The sequence below is a fragment of the Macrosteles quadrilineatus genome, unplaced genomic scaffold (genome assembly GCF_028750875.1).
Source record: "Macrosteles quadrilineatus isolate MER2022 unplaced genomic scaffold, UCM_ALF_1.0 Scaffold_1__1_contigs__length_201487025, whole genome shotgun sequence".
NCBI lineage: Eukaryota > Metazoa > Arthropoda > Insecta > Hemiptera > Cicadellidae > Macrosteles > Macrosteles quadrilineatus.
The window spans coordinates 106,755,486-106,779,671 of NW_026542594.1; the positions used below are offsets into that span (position 1 = coordinate 106,755,486).

At 35.1% G+C, this 24,186-nt stretch overlaps 1 protein-coding gene across 3 annotated transcripts in view; it reads right to left on the reverse strand.

Annotated features, from left to right (window-relative positions):
• Positions 1-24,186, reverse strand: part of LOC128982764 (steroid hormone receptor ERR1) — a 143,050-nt gene that overhangs the window by 85,329 nt on the left and 33,535 nt on the right. For all 3 annotated transcript variants that reach the window (XM_054401746.1, XM_054401728.1, XM_054401736.1), the window contains exon 2: positions 18,185-18,322. In XM_054401746.1, coding sequence (XP_054257721.1) covers positions 18,185-18,316 — 132 coding nt within the window. In that variant the 5' untranslated portion in view covers positions 18,317-18,322. The remainder of the gene's footprint in view (positions 1-18,184; positions 18,323-24,186) is intronic.

Below are 24,186 nucleotides of genomic sequence, written 5' to 3' on the forward strand. Positions count from 1 at the left end.
AGTTAAAATGTTGATGTCACCAAAGGACTGAATGGTAGAGGAGCAATACTGTCTTTCAGGACTGGCTCTCACTTCCATGTATTGTCTTGTATTACAGTACTGCAACAAACACCGATATTCCAGGTAAAATGTTGATGTCACCAAAGGACTGAATGGTAAAGGAGCAATACTATCTGTCAGGACTGCCAGGAGACCTGGCTCTCACTTCCATGTATTGTCTTGTATCACAATACTGCAACAAACACCGATATTCCAGGTAAAATGTTGATGTCACCAAAGGACTGAATGGTAGAGGAGCAATACTGTCTGTCAGGCACTTCCATGTATTGTCTTGGATCACAGTACTGCAACAAACACCAATATTCCAGGTAAAATGTTGATATCACCAAAGGACTGAGTGGTAGAGGAGCAATACTGTCTGTCAATACTGCCAGGAGACCTGGCTCTCACTTCCATGTATTGTCTTGTATCACAGTACTGCAACAAACACTGATATTACAGGTAAAATGTTGATGTCAACAAAGGACTGATGGTAGAGGAGCAATACTGTCTGTCAGGACTTCTCATTTCCATGTATTGTCTTGTATCACAGTACTGCAACAAACACCAATATTCCAGGTACAATGTTGATGTCACCAAAGGACTGAATGGTAGAGGAGCAATACTGTCGGTCAGGACTGCCAGGAGACCTGGCTCTCACTTCCATGTATTGTCTTGTATCACAGTACTGCAACAAACCCCGATATTCCAGGTAAAATGTTGATATCACCAAAGGACTGAATGGTAGAGGAGCAATACTGTCTGTCAGGACTGCCAGGAGACCTGGCTCTCACTTCCATGTATTGTCTTGTATCACAATACTGCAACAAACACCGATATTCCAGGTAAAAAGGTTGATGTCACCAAAGGACTGAATGGTAGAGGAGCAATACTGTCTGTCATTACTGCCAGGAGACCTGGCTCTCACTTCCATGTATTGTCTTGTATCACAGTACTGCAACAAACACCAATATTCCAGGTAAAATGTTGAGGTCACCAAAGGACTGAATGGTAGAGGGGCAATACTGTCTGTCAGGACTGCCAGGAGACCTGGCTCTCACTTCCATGTATTGTCTTGTATCACAATACTGCAACAAACACCGATATTCCAGGTAAAATGTTGATGTCACCAAAGGACTGAATGGTAGAGGAGCAATACTGTCTTTCAGGACTGGCTCTCACTTCCATGTATTGTCTTGTATCACAGTACTGCAACAAACACTGATATTCCAGTTAAAATGTTGATGTCACCACAGGACTGAATGGTAGAGGAGCAATACTGTCTTTCAGGACTGGCTCTCACTTCCATGTATTGTCTTGTATTACAGTACTGCAACAAACACCGATATTCCAGGTAAAATGTTGATGTCACCAAAGGACTGAATGGTAGAGGAGCAATACTATCTGTCAGGACTGCCAGGAGACCTGGCTCTCACTTCCATGTATTGTCTTGTATCACAATACTGCAACAAACACCGATATTCCAGGTAAAATGTTGATGTCACCAAAGGACTAAATGGTAGAGGAGCAATACTGTCTGTCAGGCACTTCCATGTATTGTCTTGTATCACAGTACTGCAACAAACACCAATATTCCAGGTAAAATGTTGATATCACCAAAGGACTGAGTGGTAGAGGAGCAATACTGTCTGTCAATACTGCCAGGAGACCTGGCTCTCACTTCCATGTATTGTCTTGTATCACAGTACTGCAACAAACACCGATATTCCAGGTAAAATGTTGATGTCACCAAAGGACTGAATGGTAGAGGAGCAATACTGTCTGTCAGGGCTCTCACTTCTATGTATCGTCTTGTATCACAGTACTGCAACAAACACCGATATTCCAGGTAAAATGTTGATGCCACCAAAGGACTGAATGGTAGAGGAGCAATACTGTCTGTCAGGCACTTCCATGTATTGTCTTGTATCACAGTACTGCAACAAACACCGATATTCCAGGTAAAATGTTGATATCACGAAAGGACTGAGTGGTAGAGGAACAATACTGTCTGTCAATACTGCCAGGAGACCTGGCTCTCACTTCCATAAATTTTCTTGTATCACAGTACTGCAACAAACACCGATATTCCAGGTAAAATGTTGATGTCACCAAAGGACTGAATGGTAGAGGAGCAATACTGTCTGTCAGGCACTTCCATGTATTGTCTTGTATCACAGTACTGCAAAAAACACCGATATTCCAGGTAAAATGTTGATATCATCAAAGGACTGAGTGGTAGAGGAACAATACTGTCTGTCAGGCACTTCCATGTATTGTCTTGTATCACGGTACTGCAACAAACACCGATATTCCAGGTAAAATGTTGATGTCACCAAAGGACTGAATGGTAGAGGAGCAATACTGTCTGTCAGGACTGCCAGGAGACCTGGCTCTCACTTCCATGTATTGTCTTGTATCACAGTACTGCAACAAACACCGATATTCCAGGTAAAATGTTGATGTCACCAAAGGACTGAATGGTAGAGGAGCAATACTGTCTGTCAGGCACTTCTATGTATTGTCTTGTATCACAGTACTGCAACAAACACCGATATTCCAGCTAAAATGTTGATATCATCAAAGGACTGAGTGGTAGAGGAACAAAACTGTCTGTCAATACTGCCAGGAGACCTGGCTCTCACTTCCATGTATTGTCTTGTATCACAGTACTGCAACAAACACCGATATTCCAGGTAAAATGTTGATGTCACCAAAGGACTGAATGGTAGGGGAGCAATACTGTCTGTCAGGCACTTCCATGTATTGTCTTGTATCACAGTACTGCAACAAACACTGATATTCCAGGTAAAATGTTGATATCATCAAAGGACTGGAGTGGTAGAGGAACAAAACTGTCTGTCAATACTGCCAGGAGACCTGGCTCTCACTTCCATGTATTTTCTTGTATCACAGTACTGCAACAAACACCGATATTCCAGGTAAAATGTTGATGTCACCAAAGGACTGAATGATAGGGGAGCAATACTGTCTGTCAGGCACTTCCATGTATTGTCTTGTATCACAGTACTGCAACAAACACTGATATTCCAGGTAAAATGTTGATATCACCAAAGGACTGAGTGGTAGAGGAACAATACTGTCTGTCAATACTGCCAGGAGACCTGGCTCTCACTTCCATGTATTGTCTTGTATCACAGTACTGCAACAAACACCGATATTCCAGGTAAAATGTTGATATCACCAAAGGACTGAGTGGTAGAGGAACAATACTGTCTGTCAATACTGCCAGGAGACCTGGCTCTCACTTCCATGTATTGTCTTGTATCACAGTACTGCAACAAACACCGATATTCCAGGTAAAATGTTGATATCACCAAAGGACTGAGTGGTAGAGGAACAATACTGTCCGTCATTACTGCCGGGAGACCTGGCTCTCACTTCCTTGTATTGTCTTGTATCACAGTACTGCAACAAACACCGATATTCCAGGTAAAATGTTGATATCACCAAAGGACTGAGTGGTAGAGGAACAATACTGTCTGTCATTACTGTCAGGAGACCTGGCTCTCACTTCCATGTATTGTCTTGTATCACAGTACTGCAACAAACACCAATATTCCAGGTAAAATGTTGATATCACCAAAGGACTGAATGGTAGAGAAGCAATACTGTCTGTCATTACTGCCAGGAGACCTGGCTCTCACTTCCATGTATTGTCTTGTATCACAGTACTGCAACAAACACCAATATTCCAGGTAAAATGTTGATATCACTAAAGGACTGAATGGTAGAGAAGCAATACTGTCTGTCATTACTGCCAGGAGACCTGGCTCTCACTTCCATGTATTGTCTTGTATCACAGTACTGCAACAAACACCGATATTCCAGGTACAATGTTCCTCCAGCCATTTGAGTTCAATTTGTAATTAATTTGGCATTTTGCTATAAAATGAAAAAAATGTTTCTCTTTATTTAAATTACAGAGGGAACAAATTTGATGAAATTAACAAAATAAGGCTTATCATCTTTAGGGAAGCTATTAAGGTTTTTAGTGCTCAATTCTGGTCGTAGCATCTAACCACGGCACCTCCCATGGGGCCTTCATCAAAACATAGTATTTTAACACCGCCTTTAACAATTTTATAAGACAAATGTGGTCAGTAACATTAAACAATTGAACTATTATGTAAAATCACAAAACAATTAGCTGATGCTGACATTTTGCGATTCATGAGCAAGTCTATGGTCTTCTTCATTTATTGGACCAATGTAGTGTATAGAGCTAAGATGACCTAAACATTATGAATGCAGTGCGGGCTTTGAACTTAACTTGGGTTTATGCTTGTCCTCAGCGACTTTTTTTATTCACATTAGATGCCACAACAAAGCTTTCCCAGGGTACAACTTCTAACTAGTATGTTAACATTTACTTGATGCCTAACTAAAATCATTTCTGGAAGAGTTTGTCATAAAAAAAACAAGGAAACCTGCGGCCTGCAACATTTATCTTATACTATTTTAAATGTTGATTCTGAATTTAAGAATGGTCGGTTTTAAGTAGCTTACATTAAGTTGAACTAGAGGTTGTCCAATGGTCGAAAACTCAACCAAAAATAAAATATGTAATGTACAAATTTCTCTATTTTCACCCCATGCTGTAAATAAAACATGTGATTGGAATTTTAGCGAATTTCCCTATAGGGAATTAGCTATTACCGTAGGAGTCATGGTATGACCTAGGCCCGGGACCAATTTATAATGACTTTTTCATTTAGATGTCCCCAAAGGCCAAAAACACCATTCGTTCAAATTTATATATATATATATATATATAGGTATATATATATATATATATATATATATAGGTATATATATATATATATATATATATATATATATATTAAATTATTGTAGTACATAAAGTACAACTGAGCACCCTGAATATTATATTTTTAATAGAAGTGACATGTTTCGGACATAAGTCCATTTTCAAACTTCAAATAACATTAAATACTTAACTTTTGTTTATATTGTTTGTTTGTATTTAAATAAATATAATTAAAATTATACAGATAATTTATAAAATTAGACTGGATTTTGAATTTTTTTTACTGATTATTTATTTCTAAAATTTGGGCAAAGATTGGGTTCCTTGAAGGAATTTGGCTATTTAAAATATGATTTGGATTTTTTAGATTTTCTTCGTATATGAAATATTCTTCAGTTGAATCCATTCGATTTCCTTTGTTTAAAACTTTTAGAATTTTCATGTTGTTTTTTTAAATTTGTGTAATTGTGGTTGGTTTTAAATATTTGAACACATTGTCCAAGAAAAAAAATCTACCCAAGAAATTAAAGCTAATGAAATAAACTATCTCGACCTAACTATTTTAATACCCCCGCCGCAGCAAACCTGCCATCTAAGCGAATTTCCATTTGGCTGAATTGATTTTCAATTGATCTATTTAAATAACATTAGGTTTAACAAGTACCTAGGTTTGCTTCTACAAGGAAACTAATAAAGTCCGTGTTTTAAGTAAAATAATTATTGCTTAGTATAAAATGAATATATTTGCCAAGTTTGATCAAAAGATATCCATAAACAAACAAACTACAACATTTTACAATATTCTCATTAAGAATAACATGAGAATTTTAAATTTACCATTTTTTTTAGTTTTCTCCGTAACCAATAACCGTACAAAAACACTTTGATATACTGAATTAGTTGTTTTTTAAAGTTCTTTAAGATGGTTTAGAGAAAATTGGGAAATTTTGTGTTTTGAGGGTCAAAAGTGAGAAAAACCAATTTTTACCCCATAAAACCCCCCATGATCATGCTGGATCACGAACTCATTCAAGTTTATCCCGCCTTACACCTTCAAACCAAATTTCATCAAAATCGGATAAAAATTACTCAAGTTATCGTGTTCACGGACAAAAATTTGAACGAATGGTCTTTTTGGCCTCTGGGGACACCAAAATGAAAAAGTAAATAGGTCCCGGGCCTAAATCTTACCATGAGACCTACGGTAATAGCTACTTCCCTATAGGGAAATTCGCTAAAAAACATAAACAAACATGATTTCAAAATACAGAAAACCAACTCAATCAGACCTAATGATACCATCAAATTCTAACTATCCTTGGAAATACAAACTATCTGCTGTCAGATCCATGCTAAATCGTCTTTTGAACATTCCAAAGACAAAGGAAAATTACGAAATAGAATTAAACAAAAATTTAATACTTAGCATCAAGGAGTGGATATAAGCCAAACATCGTCTACAATATAATTAGAAACATAAAAAAATACCTCCGCCGCAGCAAACATGCAGACTTAGCGAATTTCCATCTGCCTGATTGGATTTAAACTAAAATGTCTCCTTAAAAATATCACATTTATTCCCTATTTAAACAGAATTAGTTTAATGAGTACTTAGGTTTGCTGCAACAGGGAGGGTAAAAAAGTTTTTTTTATGTAAAATATTAAAAGGTACTGTAGTTTGGTAAGAAATTAATGTATTTTCCAAATTTGATCAAAATATGTTCATAAACAAGCAAACTACAACAGTTGACTTATTCTCCATAAGAATAACATGGTCCGGCATATTTGATGAAACAAAATTTTATCAAAATCGGACAAAAATTACTCAAGTTATCGTGCGGATGGACACATATATATATCTATATATATCTCTATATATATAGATATATAAAAATTTTAACGAATGGTGTTTTTGGCCTCTGGGGACATCAAAATGAAAAAGTAAATCGGTCCCGGGCTTAGGTCTTACCATGAGACCTACGGTAGGCTAATAGCTACTTCCCTATAGGGAAATTCGCTAAAAGAAAAATCTAAATCAAGAACACAACAAAGAAAGAAGAAAGAAAGAGAAATTCATTAGCATCCCATTCAATACAACTCTTAACAGGGCTTCAAGAAACAACTTTTCAAAATTCTGAATACAAAATTGGCTTTAAAACAAAAATAACTCTTTCAATATGATAACATATAACATTACTACAAATAAAGAACATCAAGACATCTACGACAAATCTGGCACATACAAAATTAACTGCACTGATTGTGAACACTTCTACATTGTTCAGACAGGACGCTCTTTCAAATCTTATTCAAAGAGCACATTAAAGCTCTTAAGAGTAACAACAGAACATCCATGAAATAAAACTTTGCTGAACACCTTTAATTGACCAACCACAATTACATGAATTTAAAAAACAACATGAAAATTCTAAAAGTTTTTAACAAAGGAAATAGAATGGATTCAACTGAAGAATATTTCATATACGAAGAATATCTAAAAAATTCAAATCATATTTTAAATGGCCAAATTCCTTCAAGAAACCCAATCTTTGACCAAATTTTAGAATTAAATAATCAGTAAAAAAAATTTCTAAATCCTGTCTAATTCTGTAAATCATCTGTATAATTTAAATTATATTTATTTATATACAAACAAACAATATAACAAACATTTTCTTTTTTCATGCTCTTTCATTTGATATGTCACAAGGGGTACCTTGCTATTTAAAAAAATTAAGTTGGGGGCAGGGGGGGAAAGGGGGGGAATGTGAATGTAACGTTGAATTAAAAAAAAAATTAGGCCCCCTACGTCAATAGATGATTCCCGCAAACTGCATATTTCTATCTATTGCGGTTTTTACATAAATGAAGATGCAAGTTTAAAAAAAAAACACCCTGTATCTTGACAGATGCTTTGGAGTGGCCTATTACAGACCATGGCCCACTTGGTTGGCCTTAAATGAGATTTGAGAAAATAACACTACACTTCGACTGTAAAACAAATTTTACAAAGAGAGTAATTACCATTTAAGCAGTTACTGTCATGACAGAAAGGTCGTGTTCCTTTTGAACTAGATATCCCCATCCTTTCTAAGATACATTGATTAACATGGATACACATGTCATGGAATCAAAGTTATGCTAAAAAAATATTATTGCTAAATATAGAGGGTAATTCATTAGCACAGGTTACTCATTTAATAATCAACCATATTTTGTAACTAACACAATAGTCATTATCGTTTATGCACTTATTTATTACTCATTAAACAGTGCTAAATGCTCACATTTTTTTAATTTCACTGTTTTTGTTGCAGTTAGGCCAGGCGCACACAGGCGATTTTGAGTTGCGCAACAGTTGCCCGACTAATCGGGGGACTGTTGCGCAACTCTCTCGGAGACTCTGAAGTCTAGCGACAGTTGAGCTGGAGTGCGCACACAGGCAACTTTTTAGTCGCGGATCTAGTCTTGAGACGTGTTGGAAATACATTCGTTACAGCGTTCCGAATGGATTTCAATGATACAGCCGTAGTATGTGCTTTGTTGCTGAAGTTTCGCGCGCGAAAGAAAAAGAGAAGATACTGGGTTCATCCCATATATATAGTGAGCGACTTGTGAAAGGACAGAGTCAATGACTTTAAATATAGTCGGCCTCTTCTCAACTTCATCAACTAATTGTTCGACATCCTCACCACGCACACTCATACTTGCAATTTTCTAAAATCTTCACACAACAAGAGAGCAAACACTAGTGACAGTTCTGGCCACGAGTAGTTGAACTCCTGGGGTGAGACTGAGCGACACAGCAACTATTTAGTTGCATGTGTGCGCATCTACACTTGTTTCAATGGATACCAAACCTGGAGCGACAGTCCCGCAACAATTCAGTCGCAGAGCAGTCGCTGGCAAATTGGGTCCGGGAACATCGGTTGCAACAGTTGCGCGACTGTCCCCAGACTGTTTCCTTCGTGTGCGCACTCCAATTTAAAACAATGTTGAACATTTTAGTCGGGCAACTGTTGCGCGACTCAAAATCGCCTGTGTGCGCCTGGCCTTAGAAGAATTGTTGTAAGCCTTTAAAGCAACCGTCGATTTTGACGGGTTTCACCTAGTAATTTAATATATCAGCAGCCCTATTACGTGAACCTTTACCTTACCTATTAGGCCACTCAAACCTCACAAGGTTTTTGGCCTCGCCAACAATGCCTCGCCATCTCTCTCTGTCTTGCATCCATTGAGCCTCTGCCCCCAATCTGCTCAAGTCCTTTTCCACTTGGTCCTTCCAGCGAAGTCGTGGTCACCTAAATTATTACGTGAACACCTAAATTAATATATATATATATATATATGTGTGTCTGTGAACGCATTAACTTGGGTAGTTTTTGTCAGATTTTGATGAAACTTAGTTTAAAGGTGTAAGGCGGGACTTACCATTTAACTTCTTTGGATATCTCTTATAGTTTTCAAATAAAACAGCTGGCACACTTATATCAATCACCCTGTCGTGTCTGTGAACACGATAACTTGAGTAATTTTTGTCCGATTTTGATAAAATTTGGTTTGAAGGTGTAAGTTCGCGAACCAGCATGATCAGACCATGGTAACGGGGTTTTACGGGGGGTTTTATGGGGTAAAAATTGGTTTTTTTTCATTTTTGACCCTCATAACACAAAATTTTTGAATTTCTCTCTAAACCTTTATAAAGAGCTTAAAAAACCAAATAATTTTATATATCAACGAGTTTTTGTACAGTTATTGGTAACCGAGAAAATTCAAAAAATTGTAAATTTAAAATTCCTATGTTATTCTTATAGAGAATATTGTAAAACTAGGTGAAACCCGTCGAAATCGACGGTTGCTTTAAAGGCTTACGACAATTCTTCTAACTGCAACAAAAAAAGTGAAATTATAAAAAATGTGAGCCTTTAGCATTGTTTAATGAGTAATAAATAAGGTGTAGAAACAATAATGACCATTGCCTTAGTTACAAAATATGGTTATTCATTCAATAAATAACATATTCCTTATACCGTCCGTCATAAGAGTTATTGTTCCTATGTTAACTGGTTTATCTTCTTTTTGATGAATATAATATAAAGAATGCTTTTGGAAGAATCTTTAAATAGTATTAAAATCATATTGGTGGATCTTTTGTGGTACACACTTCTGCGATTTTATCAGTGTTATGCAAATGAAATCTGTGTTTTTTTTTTTTTTTAATATCTGTTTGTTGAGAAGGCCCGTTCTTACTTCAAAGGGAGGCCCACCCTAAAGCTGTATAAGTTTTATTTTTCCTTCGTCACATCTGTCATCATACCATACTTCTGTGCCAATTAATAACCCTCTAAATTTAGCAATAATTTTTTTTAGCATAACTTTGATTCCACGACACGCGGATGTCGGATGTCTCAGCCTTATCAATTACATAAAGTGTCCAATATAATATATCTTCGGAATGATAGGTGTAGTGGAATATACTTGTAGTGAAGCTGGCTTTTATTCTTGAAATTGGGGACCTCGTTCATATGGTCATGCGGCTTCATTGACAACAAATAATTCAAATGACAAAGCAATACTTATTTCCAAAAAGCAAATACTGTAAATTGTTACGTAAATAGTGACGTTTACATGCATTGTTTTTAATCAACGTATCTAAGAAAGGATGAGGATATCTAGTTCAAAAGGAACACGACATTTCTGTCATGACAGTAACTGCTTAAATGATAATTACTCTTTGTGAAATTTGTTTTACAGTCGAAGTGTAGTGTTATTTTCACAAATCTCCCTTAAGGCCAACCAAGTGGGCCACGGTCCGTAATAGGCCACTGCAAAACATCTGTCAAGATATAGGTAGCCTACTATTTTAGGCAAGGTTTCTGTGTTTGGATGAGACACGATAAGAGCACAATGAACTTCTTCTGCAGACGAGTAATCCGTTGGTCAAGAGAAATATAGCCTAAGCCAAATTAATAAATGTCACAATTCAAGTGGATTAAAATGGCTCTGGCCTGATCTTTTTTGTAGTATTGAGTTTGTGCATTTTGTTTATGTTACTATATGAGTAAGTTACTGGTGCACTTAGAGAAATTTCTTTTAGAGTAAATTAAATGGTTTTTGTTGCTGAGTAGCGCTAGTAAACATGTACAACGCTTTTTGTTAGTTTAATAACATTCAAAGGGCCTATTGTATGTTCACTAAGCTGAATGAATACATCAAAGTAACATCTCTAAAAAGTCTGCAATAAATTGCAATTTTGCAGATTAATTACTTTCTAAATCATGCTCATATTTATTATAAATTATAAAAAAATGATGCAGTTGCTTTAAACCACTATTAATTTAACAAAATATGGACACGGCTCATAATGGGCAACGTGCCCATCTGCACTTGTATTATTTTGTATTGTATTAAACAATCGAAATCTTTTCCAATAATTGAAAACAGGTATGAAAATAATCTCATGATCTGTCTTGAATAATATGACAAAATATTGGCAAAAGTGGTCAAAAAGGCAGACACCAACCCGTACAATAGATATAAGATAATTCGATAAGAAATCATTTTAAGAGTTACTGTAATACTGTCCTAAGATTTTCCAATGATTTCGTAATTGAACGTTATATTGCAAATCATGTGATGATGCAGAACAAAATAAATTTTAAAATCAGAAAATTACATTGCAAATTTTTCTTTTTGACAAACTTAGTAACTCCCTATAATATGTGTTGTCTTACTAATAAATGTGAAAGTTTGTGTGTTTGTTTGTTTGTTTGTTTGTTTGTTTGTTTGAAGTTCAATCACGCATTAACTACTGGACGGATTGGGCTGAAATTTGGCATGATGATAGCTCACATTCCCGATTAACATATAGGCATATTCTTATCCCAAAAATCCTTTCGGTCTCCGCCCCAGTGGCTCTGTAGTTCCCCATGTTAACCTTATGAGTATTCATATTTAAAGGGAATTAAAGAATTTAGTCAGCTGTTTCAACTGAAAAAGTTGATTCTATGATATGAAAAGCATTACAAAGCACTATTATTTTTTTGCATTTATGAAAACAGCTTATTTGAACTAAGCAGCAACAAAAAACTGAGATATGTAATGAGAACTGTCAAAGTATGATTGTTTACAGTTATATGTTTTTAATATCCTAAAAATTAGGGATATTTTGCGAATTGTTGATGATTTATTTTTCTCCACTGTTTAGGTGGATTGCTAGAACAATATGGCTATGGTATATGTGTAATACTATAGTATACTGTAAATTTAAAGAAGCAAATTTCATCAATCTGTGTTCTCCCCCATTGCAAACGCAAAGCTTGAGTATAACTGCAATAAGCATTTTATACCTATATGCCAACCCCGTACGAAGGACGGGTACTCTGCTAGTTTAAAATACAATTTAAATATTAACAACTGTTTCATGAAAAATTATCCATATGACGATTATGTAATCAAATCTGAGAAGGGAACTTTAAAGGCTTCTGGGGCAGAGCCCTAAGGGAATTTACTTTGTTTTTCTTTTGATGGCTCATCTACAGACCGAGACCTTTCTTTGGACACCTCTACCAAGTTTCTACGCCCAGCCGTTCTCTCAAATTAGTGGTGACAAAGTTTCCAATTAAATATTTAGATTCCCCCATGTTAAGGGAGAAAACCCAAATTTGATGGAAGATCCCTGCCAAACTGATAAAAAATTCAAAAAATGAAAAACACTTTGCAAAACTACAGATCAAGGCCATTTTTTTGACACTTTAATCATCAAAATCGGTCCAAAAATGAGGGAGGAGTTCTGTTTACAAAAATCAGCTTAGAGTATCTAAATATATAAAAGGCAAAGCCCTCACTGACACACTCACTCATGACTAATTCTCCCATTTACCTAGGAGGCTGAAATTTGGTACACCGATTCTTTGGGCATTAAATAGGAAAACTAAGTAGTTTTTATTCTGATCGAGCTATCGGGCTCCGCCCCAGTGGCTCTGGAGTTTCCCATGTTAACCTTATGATTTTTCATATTTAAAAGGAATTATTAATGAATCTTAACAGCTGTTTCAATTAAACAAGTTGGTTCTGTTCTATGATGTTCAATAGCATTAAAGTTACAAGGATTACCAACAGGGCGCAGCACCATTATATTTTTAAATTTATGACAACAGCTAATTTGCAACCAAAAGGTGAGTTAGCGCAGCGAACGAGCTCCAACGTAAGTTAGCGTAGCAAACAGACTTAGGGGGAAACGGTCGGGGCAATGTCCGCGGGTACAGCTAGTTATATATTTAGATGTTGTAGTTTGCTTGTTTGTGGATATATTTTGATCAAACTTGACTAATTTATTTATTTTATGATAAGCTATTAATATTTTACTAAAATGCCCCCGCTGTAACAAACCTGTCGACTATGCAAATTTCCATTTGTCTGAATTGATTTTCAATTAAATGTATTTAATTAACATTATAGGTTTTATGAGTACCTAGGCTTGCTGCTACAGGGAGGGTTAAAAAGTTTGTTTTTTGTGAAATATTAAAAACTTAGTATAAAATAAATAAATTTAACAAGTTTGACCAAAATATATCCACAAACTACAACATTTTACAGTATTCTCCTTAAAAAAGACATGGGAATTTAAAAATACAATTTTTTTAATTTTCTCCGTGTCCAAAAATTGTACAAAAACACTTTGATATACTAAATTATTTGTTTTTTTAAGCTCTTTATAAAGGTCTGGAGAAAAATTGGGAAATTTTGTGTTTAGAGGGTCAAAAATTAGAAAAACCAATTTTTACCCCATAACACCCCCCGTAAAACCCTGTTCCCATGGTCTGATCATGCTGGTTCGCAAACTTACACCTTCAAACCAAATTTTATCAAAATTGGACGAAATTTACTCAAGTTATCGTGTTCACGGACACATATATGAAATCTATATATACAGGGTGTCCCGGAACTCTCTACCAATATTTTAGGGCATTGCTCCTGGGTAAGAAACATACCTAAATATCATGTTTAAATTGTTCGGAAGTCCTTAGCTACTCACACAGCCACCATTTTGTTTTTTTCAGTTATTAATTTTTTTTTAAAGAACGGTTAAACATACGAAATGGAAACTTTGCACAAACATTTATGATAACTAGACAAAGCTACCAAAAAATTATGACGATTAAAACAAAATGGCGGCCGTTTAAAATTTTGTTTTTTAAATAACTCGAAAACCGTTGATTTTACAAAAGGTTTACAAGAATAACTTTTTTAAGGCAATTTTATTACAAATCGATTGACACCTTATTTTTTAAGATTGGACGAGTATTAACTGAGATATGGCTACTTTAGTGATACGTGGCCGCTTTCAGCATGCGCTGCAACTAACCTCCAGCGGTACCGGTAATGGAAATTCACTTATTTAAAATATATAATTATATTTTATTTTATTATAAGGGTATTTTTATTTTAAATTAATTTGTTGTACTTATTTTTGAGTCTATTTTAATTTATAAAGGGATTCTACACATCTACAGGAATATATCTTTCTAACAGGATGTGTAGATTTTCCCTGTGATGAACAGGGGCTGAAAGAAAGGTCATCAAGAAACATGTTTGTCTCTTAATATACAGGGTGTCCGGTCATAAGTGTTAAATAAAATTTAGCATTAAACTATATGGCAATGGTGACAGAATGTCTCACATTTGAGGTTCCCAACTTTAACAGTTATAGAGTAACAAATAAATTAAGATTTTTCAAAAATTATTGTAGTTGTTATGAAAAAGGTAATTTTACTTTTTTTTAAATGCACTTACTGTCAATTTAAATGTCATTTTCAGAATCCTCACAAAATTTTAAATAGATATAACACGTTATCGTTTGGGTACGGATTAATATTCTATTTAAATTTCTTCGTTAAACAAATTATTTTTATATTGACGAAAATGTAAATAACCCACAAACATTCATTTCTCAATTAATGAATAATGAATAATTCTCAATAATTCATTTCTCGGTTGCCGAGTTTCGGCGAGGTTATCAAATATGACTAAAAACTTCCTTATTTAAAGGGATTTACAATGATGTATAACAACATTTGCCTACTGTCAAATCCATGGTGAATTTTACGCACTATTGTGAAAAATCACGGTTAAGCCAAAACAAATATTGTAGAAAATAATGCATTATTTTACTTACTATTTTATCAGCTGACCACTGATGACTAGGGTTTGTGTAATTTATGATTGACCAGACTACACTTCCATCAAACTAAAGAGGTTTTTAGACTTTGGAAAATTTGTTATTAAAAAAAACACAGTACATTGGTAAATGTAAAAAATGTGTTATGGGCCTAAAACATAGGATCACGGACAAGTACTACAGGTATTTAACCTTTTATTAGTAAATTACGTGATTCAGAGGCTAAACATGTTGACATTGGTAAACTTAAATTTTAATATGAAGGATAGTTAACAAGCACGCCCTACTAGTAGGTAGTACTTAGTAGCTCGTTTGCAAATTGCGCCAACTGTGACCTCATACTGTACTCAATTTTCCCTTACTTTCCCAGCAGCCTCAAAGATTCTCTCCCATTACTCAACTTTAGAGTTTACAACAGTTGAGTAAACTACACTTTTCATGTAACCCCAAACAAAAAAATCCAACGGGCTCAAGTCTAAAGATCGAGAAGGCCATGTCATACTTCCTCGACGTCCAATCAATGTTGGGTAGTTTTGGGATAGCCACAACCGAAAGCTTTCAATAAAATGTGGTGGAGCACCATCAACAAACTCCCGAATCGAAAAAGACATAGTTGACCGATCACTGTCCACATGTGACTGATAGATTTTTAAAAAATATGACTACGCTTTGTTGTCTTATCGCTTAGATAAAGTATTGATATCAGTAAAATACCTGAATCTATTGACTAAGTCCGTTCAACAAAATAGAAATTCCGGGAGATAATTGAAATCTAATATGAAAAATATACAATAACCGTAACTTTATAACAAACACATTTTACTACCATGTTTCTTTTCTTGATAGTTATAAACAAAGCGTTGCATGCAAGAAAAAAATACAAATTATTTGTTGCCTGCACTTAAATGTATTATTCTTCACAATAGATTTTCTTTGCCCTACCATGTTTTTTTCACAATAATAATTAAAATACATTAGGAAATTTGAAATACGGTAAAAACTATTATACACCATTGTAAAGCCCTTTAAATAAGGATGTTTTTAGTAATATTTGATAAACTCAGCGGAACTCAACAACCGAGAAATAAATCACTAAATGTTATTTAAATTTTCGTTCATATTAAAAATAATTTGTTTAACAAAGAAATTTAAATAGAATATTTGTCCGTACCCAAACGATTATGTGTTATATCTATTTAAAATGTTGGGAGGATTCCGAAAATGACATTTATATTAACAATTATTGCATTTTTAATAGACTTGTATAACCTTTTTCATAACTACAATAATTTTTGAAAAATCTTAATTTATTTGTTATTCTCTAACGGTTGAAGTTGGGAACCTCAAATGTGCGTCATTATGTCACCATTACCATGTAGTTTGATGCAAAATTTTATTTAACACCTATGACCGGACACCCTGTATGTATTTATATATATATATATTATATATATATATATTATATATTAATATATAGGACTATTAAACACGTAGGTGTAAGGAACACAACTTTGAGGAAAACTTGCTGCTCAAATTCAAGTTAATTGCAGTAAGATTATTAAAATTTTCTGAAAACTTGATAGAAATTGAGTTAAATATTTATAATTTTGCGTTGTGAGGGTTCACGAACATTTCTGTTTTCTAATAAATGCTAAACGTTCTCCTTAATTCAAATGAACATGTTTGTAATATATTGCAACAAAGCTTTTGCAGTATGAACAGTGTGAAGAACTGAAGACAAATGTTGTCAAAGAAGGTCACGTACAAAGGAAGTATGAAGGTATCCTTCGTCTTCTACGGTTTTCAAATCTTACTCTTGCTGCTCGTGGCATTTTTTTCAGCCACAGATAATATTATTGAATTCTGATATTTATTTGTATCCAACCCAATACTTGCTTTATATTAGGTTAAACCATGTTTTGTTTTTAGCAAATTTCCCATATAGGGAATAAGCTATTACCTTAGGTCTCATGGTAAGACCATCTATGGTAAGACCTAGACCCGCGATCAATTTACTTTTTCGTTTTGAGGTCCCCAGAGGCCAAAAACACTATCCGTTTAAATTCACAAACCAGCATGATCGGACTATGGGAACGGGGGTTTATGTGGGGTTTTATGGGTTAAAAATATATTTTTCCCATTATTAACCCTAAAAACTAAACATTTTTACTACTTCTCTCCAAACCATTTTGTAGAGCTTAAAAAAAGAAATAATTTTGTACATTGTAGCATTGTTGTATGCCCAACGGTTTCGGAGATTATTAAAAAATGTAAATTTAAAATTTCCATGTTTTTCTAATGGAGAATAAATAAACTGTTGTAGTTTGCATGTTTATGGATATATTTTAACCAAATTTCAAAATTTGGCTTGTTTCATACTAAGCTACCAACATTGCAATAAAAAAACACACCTCAATTTCTTCCCAGTAGCAGCAAACTTAAATACTAACTAAAATAATGTTATTTAAATAGGAAATAAATCAGACAATTTATAGGGAATATTTTAGTAGAAATCTAGCCAGGTAAATAGAAATTCCCTTAGTCTGCAGGTTTGCTGTGGCAGGGGTATTTTTGTATTCAGCGAACAACATGTACACATGACGCAAAATATCTTGAAACTTGACAAATTCCACTACCGGAGTAAGATTTATTAAACAGCTGGGTTAGTAAATTTTCTTCATAAGAAATACATTGAGATTTTGATGACCTGTGGGGCAAAGCCCGAGGACTTTTATTACAGGAATTGGTGAAAGGGGGCATCAACAAAAATACTTAATTTTGACACATCCTTTGTAAAAATCTGTCCATTATTAACAGAGGAGTAGTGTTTTGTAGAAATCGCCTTCACGTATTATACATAAGGATTGGATTGTTTGGATTTTTATATTATTAACTCCATATTGTTAGTTTTTATTTTTACTTTATACTAACCTAAATCAGGAGGGGACCTGCCAGGCACTGATTTATGAGGGGAACTTCCACATGTCATTAGAACTTGTTAATACAAGCACTGGGAGCTTTGAAAAAATAATATAAGTTACTTGGTGACTGGAAGATTCTAGTGGAAAACTTTAATTTACATTAAAACGGCAAAAGTTTTCAAAAGATTTCATCTACAAAACAAATAAAAATTAACTATGAATTTAATAGTGTGAACCAATGTAGTAACTTACATCATTTTGAGAGTTGTTGAGGGTGGTGGTGGGGGAGTAAAGACTGCTGTTGGTTGGAGAACAAGCTTGATAATTATCCTCCTCCTTCTTGATGGGAGGAGACACCATTCTAGGACTGCTTGAAGACATCATGGATACCTGTATGTACCAAATACAACATCATTTTTATACTCTTGAAATTAGCCTAATTGAAAATACTCTTTTGATAGGTAATAAACTGCATTGATACTTAGCTTAAACCTCAGTGTGCATTGCTATCTCAAAATAAAGATGATAAATAATAATGTATAACTTCTTGATCAGCGTCGTACGTGTTATTAATTTACCTGAAAGCACAAAATATACGTCAAATAACACTTATAATAATATATTTACACTTATACTGTTTACTCACAAGACGGTAAATACATATAAAAGATGGTAAGTAGTTTAGTGGTGATCGATTTCGATTGGGCACTATAATCAATCATCAGACCCAATAGGCGAATGTCCATTTCGCCTATTGGGTCTGATGATGATTCTCGGAGTATGTTTTGTGCTTTGAGGTAATAATCTATTTATAACATACTGTATAAGGTTGCTGTTATAACAAGACTTCCTTTTTATATTCAATTTTAAAACAATTTAGGTAAAATTGGATTCTGTTCATTGTGAAGGTTGTTCAGTATCACCATGCAAAACCTGATGCTTCGCTATATATTTGAAAAAAAAAAAACTCAATAAAACATTATTAGGCCTATACTATATTGTGTTAATTCAATACTAAGTAAATTTGGCTACTTAAAATAAGTCTACATATAAGTCATTTATAGTCTTACATAAATGTTAAGACTAAACACATAAATGCTTTCACGGGAAATCACCAGGGTAGCAAACAAAAAGTGTATAACGATTTCATCACAGGTAATATCTCTGACGCCCAATAAAGCCCATACCCTAATAGAACTATCTCACAAAAGCACAACATATCATATTGCTTGATTACTGACTTCATCTTATTAAGAAAGATTGATGAATTCTTGTGTTAGTATATTTGCATGCATATTCGTAAAAATAATCATGGCAACGTTGGTGTAGTAGAGTCCTACAGGGAAGTGGGAACGAAAGCAGGCGACCTTGAACTTGGCTGCGGCTCACTAGCTCACACTCACACAGACCACAACCAATGAATACACAGACCACAACCGAACCGCCACAACACACTACCAACTAACTGTGCACACTACAGAACTAAGCCCTAGCCAAATGCCTCTTCAAGAGTCTAACATTGAGCTATGGTCATTCTTGCAATAAAAAGGACGAAATAGCTTTGAACTTAATATTTGTCGTACAATCTATATCTCAAGTATTAAGCATCTACATCACTCTGCCGACTAAACCATACAATGTCAAGGGACGTAGTAACCTTGAACTTGGATTGTCATACTATTTATCACTCTGCCGACTAAATCATATAACGTCACCACATTGACATATGGTCTTGCTGGCAAACCAAGGGACGTAGTAACCTTGAACTTGGATTGTCATACTATTTATCACTCTGCCGACTAAACCATATATCGTCACCACATTGACATATGGTCTTGCTGGCAAACCAAGGGACGTAGTAACCTTGAACTTGAATTGTCATACTATTTATCACTCTGCCGACTAAACCATATAAGGTCACCACATTGACATATGGTCTTGCTTGCAAACTAAGGGACGTAGTAACCTTGAACTTGGATTGTCATACTATTTATCACTCTGCCGACTAAGCCACATAACGTCACCACATTGACATATGGTCTTGCTGGCAAACCAAGGGACGTAGTAATCTTGAACTTTGATTGTCGTACTATCCATCACTCTGTCGACTAAGCCATATAACGTCACGACATTGACATATGGTCTTGCTTGCAAACTAAGGGACGTAGTAACCTTGGACTTGGATTGTCATACTATCCATCACTCTGCCGACTAAACCATATAACGTCACCACATTGACATATGGTCTTGCTTGCAAACTAAGGGACGTAGTAACCTTGGACTTGGATTGTCATACTATTTATCACTCTGCCGACTAAGAAAAATATAACGTCACCACATTGACATATGGTCTTGCTGGCAAACCAAGGGACGTAGTAACCTTGAACTTGGATTGTCATACTATTTATCACTCTGCCGACTAAACCATATAACGTCACCACATTGACATATGGTCTTGCTTGCAAACTAAGGGACGTAGTAACCTTGGACTTGGATTGTCATACTATTTATCACTCTGCCGACTAAGAAAAATATAACGTCACCACATTGACATATGGTCTTGCTGGCAAACCAAGGGACGTAGTAACCTTGAACTTGGATTGTCATACTATTTATCACTCTGCCGACTAAACCATATAACGTCACCACATTGACATATGGTCTTGCTTGCAAACTAAGGGACGTAGTAACCTTGGACTTGGATTGTCATACTATTTATCACTCTGCCGACTAAGCCATATAACGTCACCACATTGACATATGGTCTTGCTGGCAAACCAAGGGACGTAGTAACCTTGAACTTTGTTTGTCGTACTATCCATCACTCTGCCGACTAAGCCATATAACATCACGACATTGACATATGGTCTTGCTGGCAAACTAAGGGACGTAGTAACCTGGGACTTGGATTGTCATACTATTTATCACTCTGCCGACTAAGCCATATAACGTCACCACATTGACATATGGTCTTGCTTGCAAACTAAGGGACGTAGTAACCTTAGACTTGGATTGTCGTACTATCCATGGCTTAAGCATATACATCTCACTGCCAACTACACCATATAATAGCTATATGGCATTGAGCTATGGTCAGTAGTGGAGAAACCGCAAAGAGAAGTCACTTTGAGTGTTTTTACCATAAGAATAACAAGGTGAGCTTTTTAGCAGCTTTTTTTAAAAATCCTGCCCACGGCCTATACACCCCTATATGAATGTGCTATACCACTGTCCATCTCCATAAACATTTCAAATCCATATCCATTCATATATATATTTTCAATATCATCGACTTGGCTGTGCGAGATTTGCACGAGAACTCGGGAGCGCTCCAGACCCATAGGGATGCTGGCATGCTGCAATAAATGTTATTCTTATGGGAAAACACCCAAAATTACTTCTTTTTGTCCTATTCCATCTATTGACTTGAGATACAGCAAAACAGTTAAAAGTGTAAGCACAATACATGGGTTTCAACTTTTGAAAAAAAAAACAATAATACAGGGTAAAAAATCTAAAAATTGAACAAATGTTTTACATTATTTTATATGAGATGGATTTGTTAAATAAAATTAAAATTATATGCCTAAAATTAAAAAGTTTCATTTCTATGTCAATGAATTTTAACATAATGTCAGTGTTGGTAAAGGTTACAAACTCCATGCACTGCTTTATTGTTTGAAAATGCTTATATCTCGAAAACAGCTTAAGATACGGGAAAACAAATAAAATTCCAGGTTCCAACTTTTGATTAAATGAAATGAAATTTAAAAGTATATCGGTGCCGGGCCTAGTTCTTCCAGTAGCTTTGTTAGCACGACAATTATTAACAAAAACAAATAATTTAGTATATCAAAGTGTTTTTGTACGATAATTGGTTACGGAGAAAATTTAAAAAATTGTTAATTTAAAATTCCCATGTTATTTTTGTGGAGAATATTATAATATGTTGTTGTTGGCTTGTTTATGGATGAATTTTGATCAAACTTCGCGTTTTCATTTACTAAGCTATTGATATTTTAATAAAAAACACACTTTATTAGTTTCCCTGTGGCACCTAGGTACTCGCTAAACATAAATTTTAATTTAATAGAATAAATAATTAAAAATCAATCCAGGAAAACGGAAATTCGCTAAGTCGGCAGGTTTGCTGCACCGGGGGTATTTTTGTAATAAATCAACCTCTTTATACCAAAACCCTCGACTTTTTCCTAGCTGGTGGCAGCTGATGGATTAGGACCGCCAGGTAGGACTACATATCTTCAAGAAGAACTGTTTATATTGGAATTAATACTAATTTGAAATAATAACTTCGCCAATATATCTGAATTATATCTAAAAAAAAAAGTTATTATTTCAAATTAGGACTACATAGGTCGGACCTGCTCACCGACCTGGCCGTCCTAATCCCTCAGCGCCACCAGCTTTGACGAGGAGTATAATATAAATACACCGCACAGATCCTCACCCCTCAAAAATAGCTTGAGATACGGCAAAACTGTTAAGATCCCAGCCTACTACATGGGTTTCAACTTTTAATCAAAAACAATACTAGGTACAGCATAAAAGGTCTAAAAATTTAAAATCGTTTTAACGGGTACCGTTTGTTATACTGTATAAATTACCAGTTTCTTTTGTATGTCAATGCGTTATAGCGTTGACTATCAATACAACTAGACATTCCATCCCATGTTAAATTATTAGCCAGATTTGTTTTATCAAAATCTTCGTAGGATTGAGCCACCTATAGATTGCGCTGATCTAAATTACTAAATTCTTTCAAATACACAAACTGTTTTACAAAGCCAAACTTAGGGAATTACTTCAGGCGCCGTCGGGGCGGTGCTGCCGGCGTGGTACACTCCCTATCGCTTACACGTTCGTCTAGCTTGTAGGATGAAATTTATATATAAATATATAAATATAATTTAATTTTTGCCAGTGTATAATTACAGGAAAATATAAAAGGGTTTGACTCTATATGAACATAAAAAAGTAAGTAAGCGAGGATTATTTTATTTTTTGGCCAGAGAAAAACTTTTAGTGGGAAAAGAATAGAGAATTAGATGTTCGTCAATTTTTGTTTCAAACATGTTCTCATAAGACTTTTAGTTTGTCACCACTGGGGACGAGAAGCATGCCTATGGGTCGGGAGCGCGACCGAGTTCTCGTGCAAATCTCGCACTGTCAAGTCGATGATTTTGAAAATATATAGGCCTATGTGAATGGATATGGATTTGAAATGTTTATTGAGTTAGTAGGAAAGTAGTAGAGAACATTTATATAGGGGTGTATAGGCCGTGGGTAGGATTAAATAAAAGTGGATAACAAAGCCCAACATGTTACTCTCATGGGGAAAAACGCTCAAAGTGACTTCTCTTTGTGTTTTCTCCACTACTATGGTCTTACTTGCAAAGTGAAGGACGTAGTAACCTTGATCTTGGATTGTCGTACTATAAATTGTTCTACTCACCATGGTGAGCTGTGAGCTGGACAGCCTGGTGAACAGAAGGATATTGCAGCCTTGAACTTGACTGCCGTAGTCACTGGCTCAATCATGCACGTCTCGACGTCATCACGCGTTCTAGTGCTGACAACTGAGCATAGATTTTACTACACCAATCATGTCCGAGTCCGACTATTCATATGTGTTGATGATTCAACAATAAGTTTATTAGGCCTAAATATCTTATTCTTTCGTTGTTAGTCATAATCTACGTTATACTTTTTTCGTGGATTTAAAATTAACTTATAATAATGGAGTAAGGATATTACACAGTATGTCAGAGAATTGGTTTTCGAAATGAATAACAAAATAATCCATTTCAAGTTATTTATTGAGTTTAGGTGTCTTATTCTAGTGACTAAATCTCTCAAAGGTTGTTTCAAACGTATCAAATGTATTTAAAGAAGTGACTAAAGCACTTCTAGCTCTAGGCACCGTATATTATGGTAACTAACTGTACATAATACAAACACACGTATTAAATTGTATAAGTTAACCCAGCAACTAAATCGAATCCAAACATTCAGATTATGGTACCGTATGAGTAAGGAAGACCATGGTACAGGAGTAAAACATGGACTTCAACCACAGAAAACATACTAAAGTAGTATGTTTTCTGTGCTTGTTTTTAGCGAATTTCCCCTATAGGGAATAAGCTATTACCGTAGTACTCATGGTAAGACCTGGACCCGGGACCGATTTACTTTTTCGTTTTGAGGTCCCTAGAGACCAAAAACACCATCCGTTC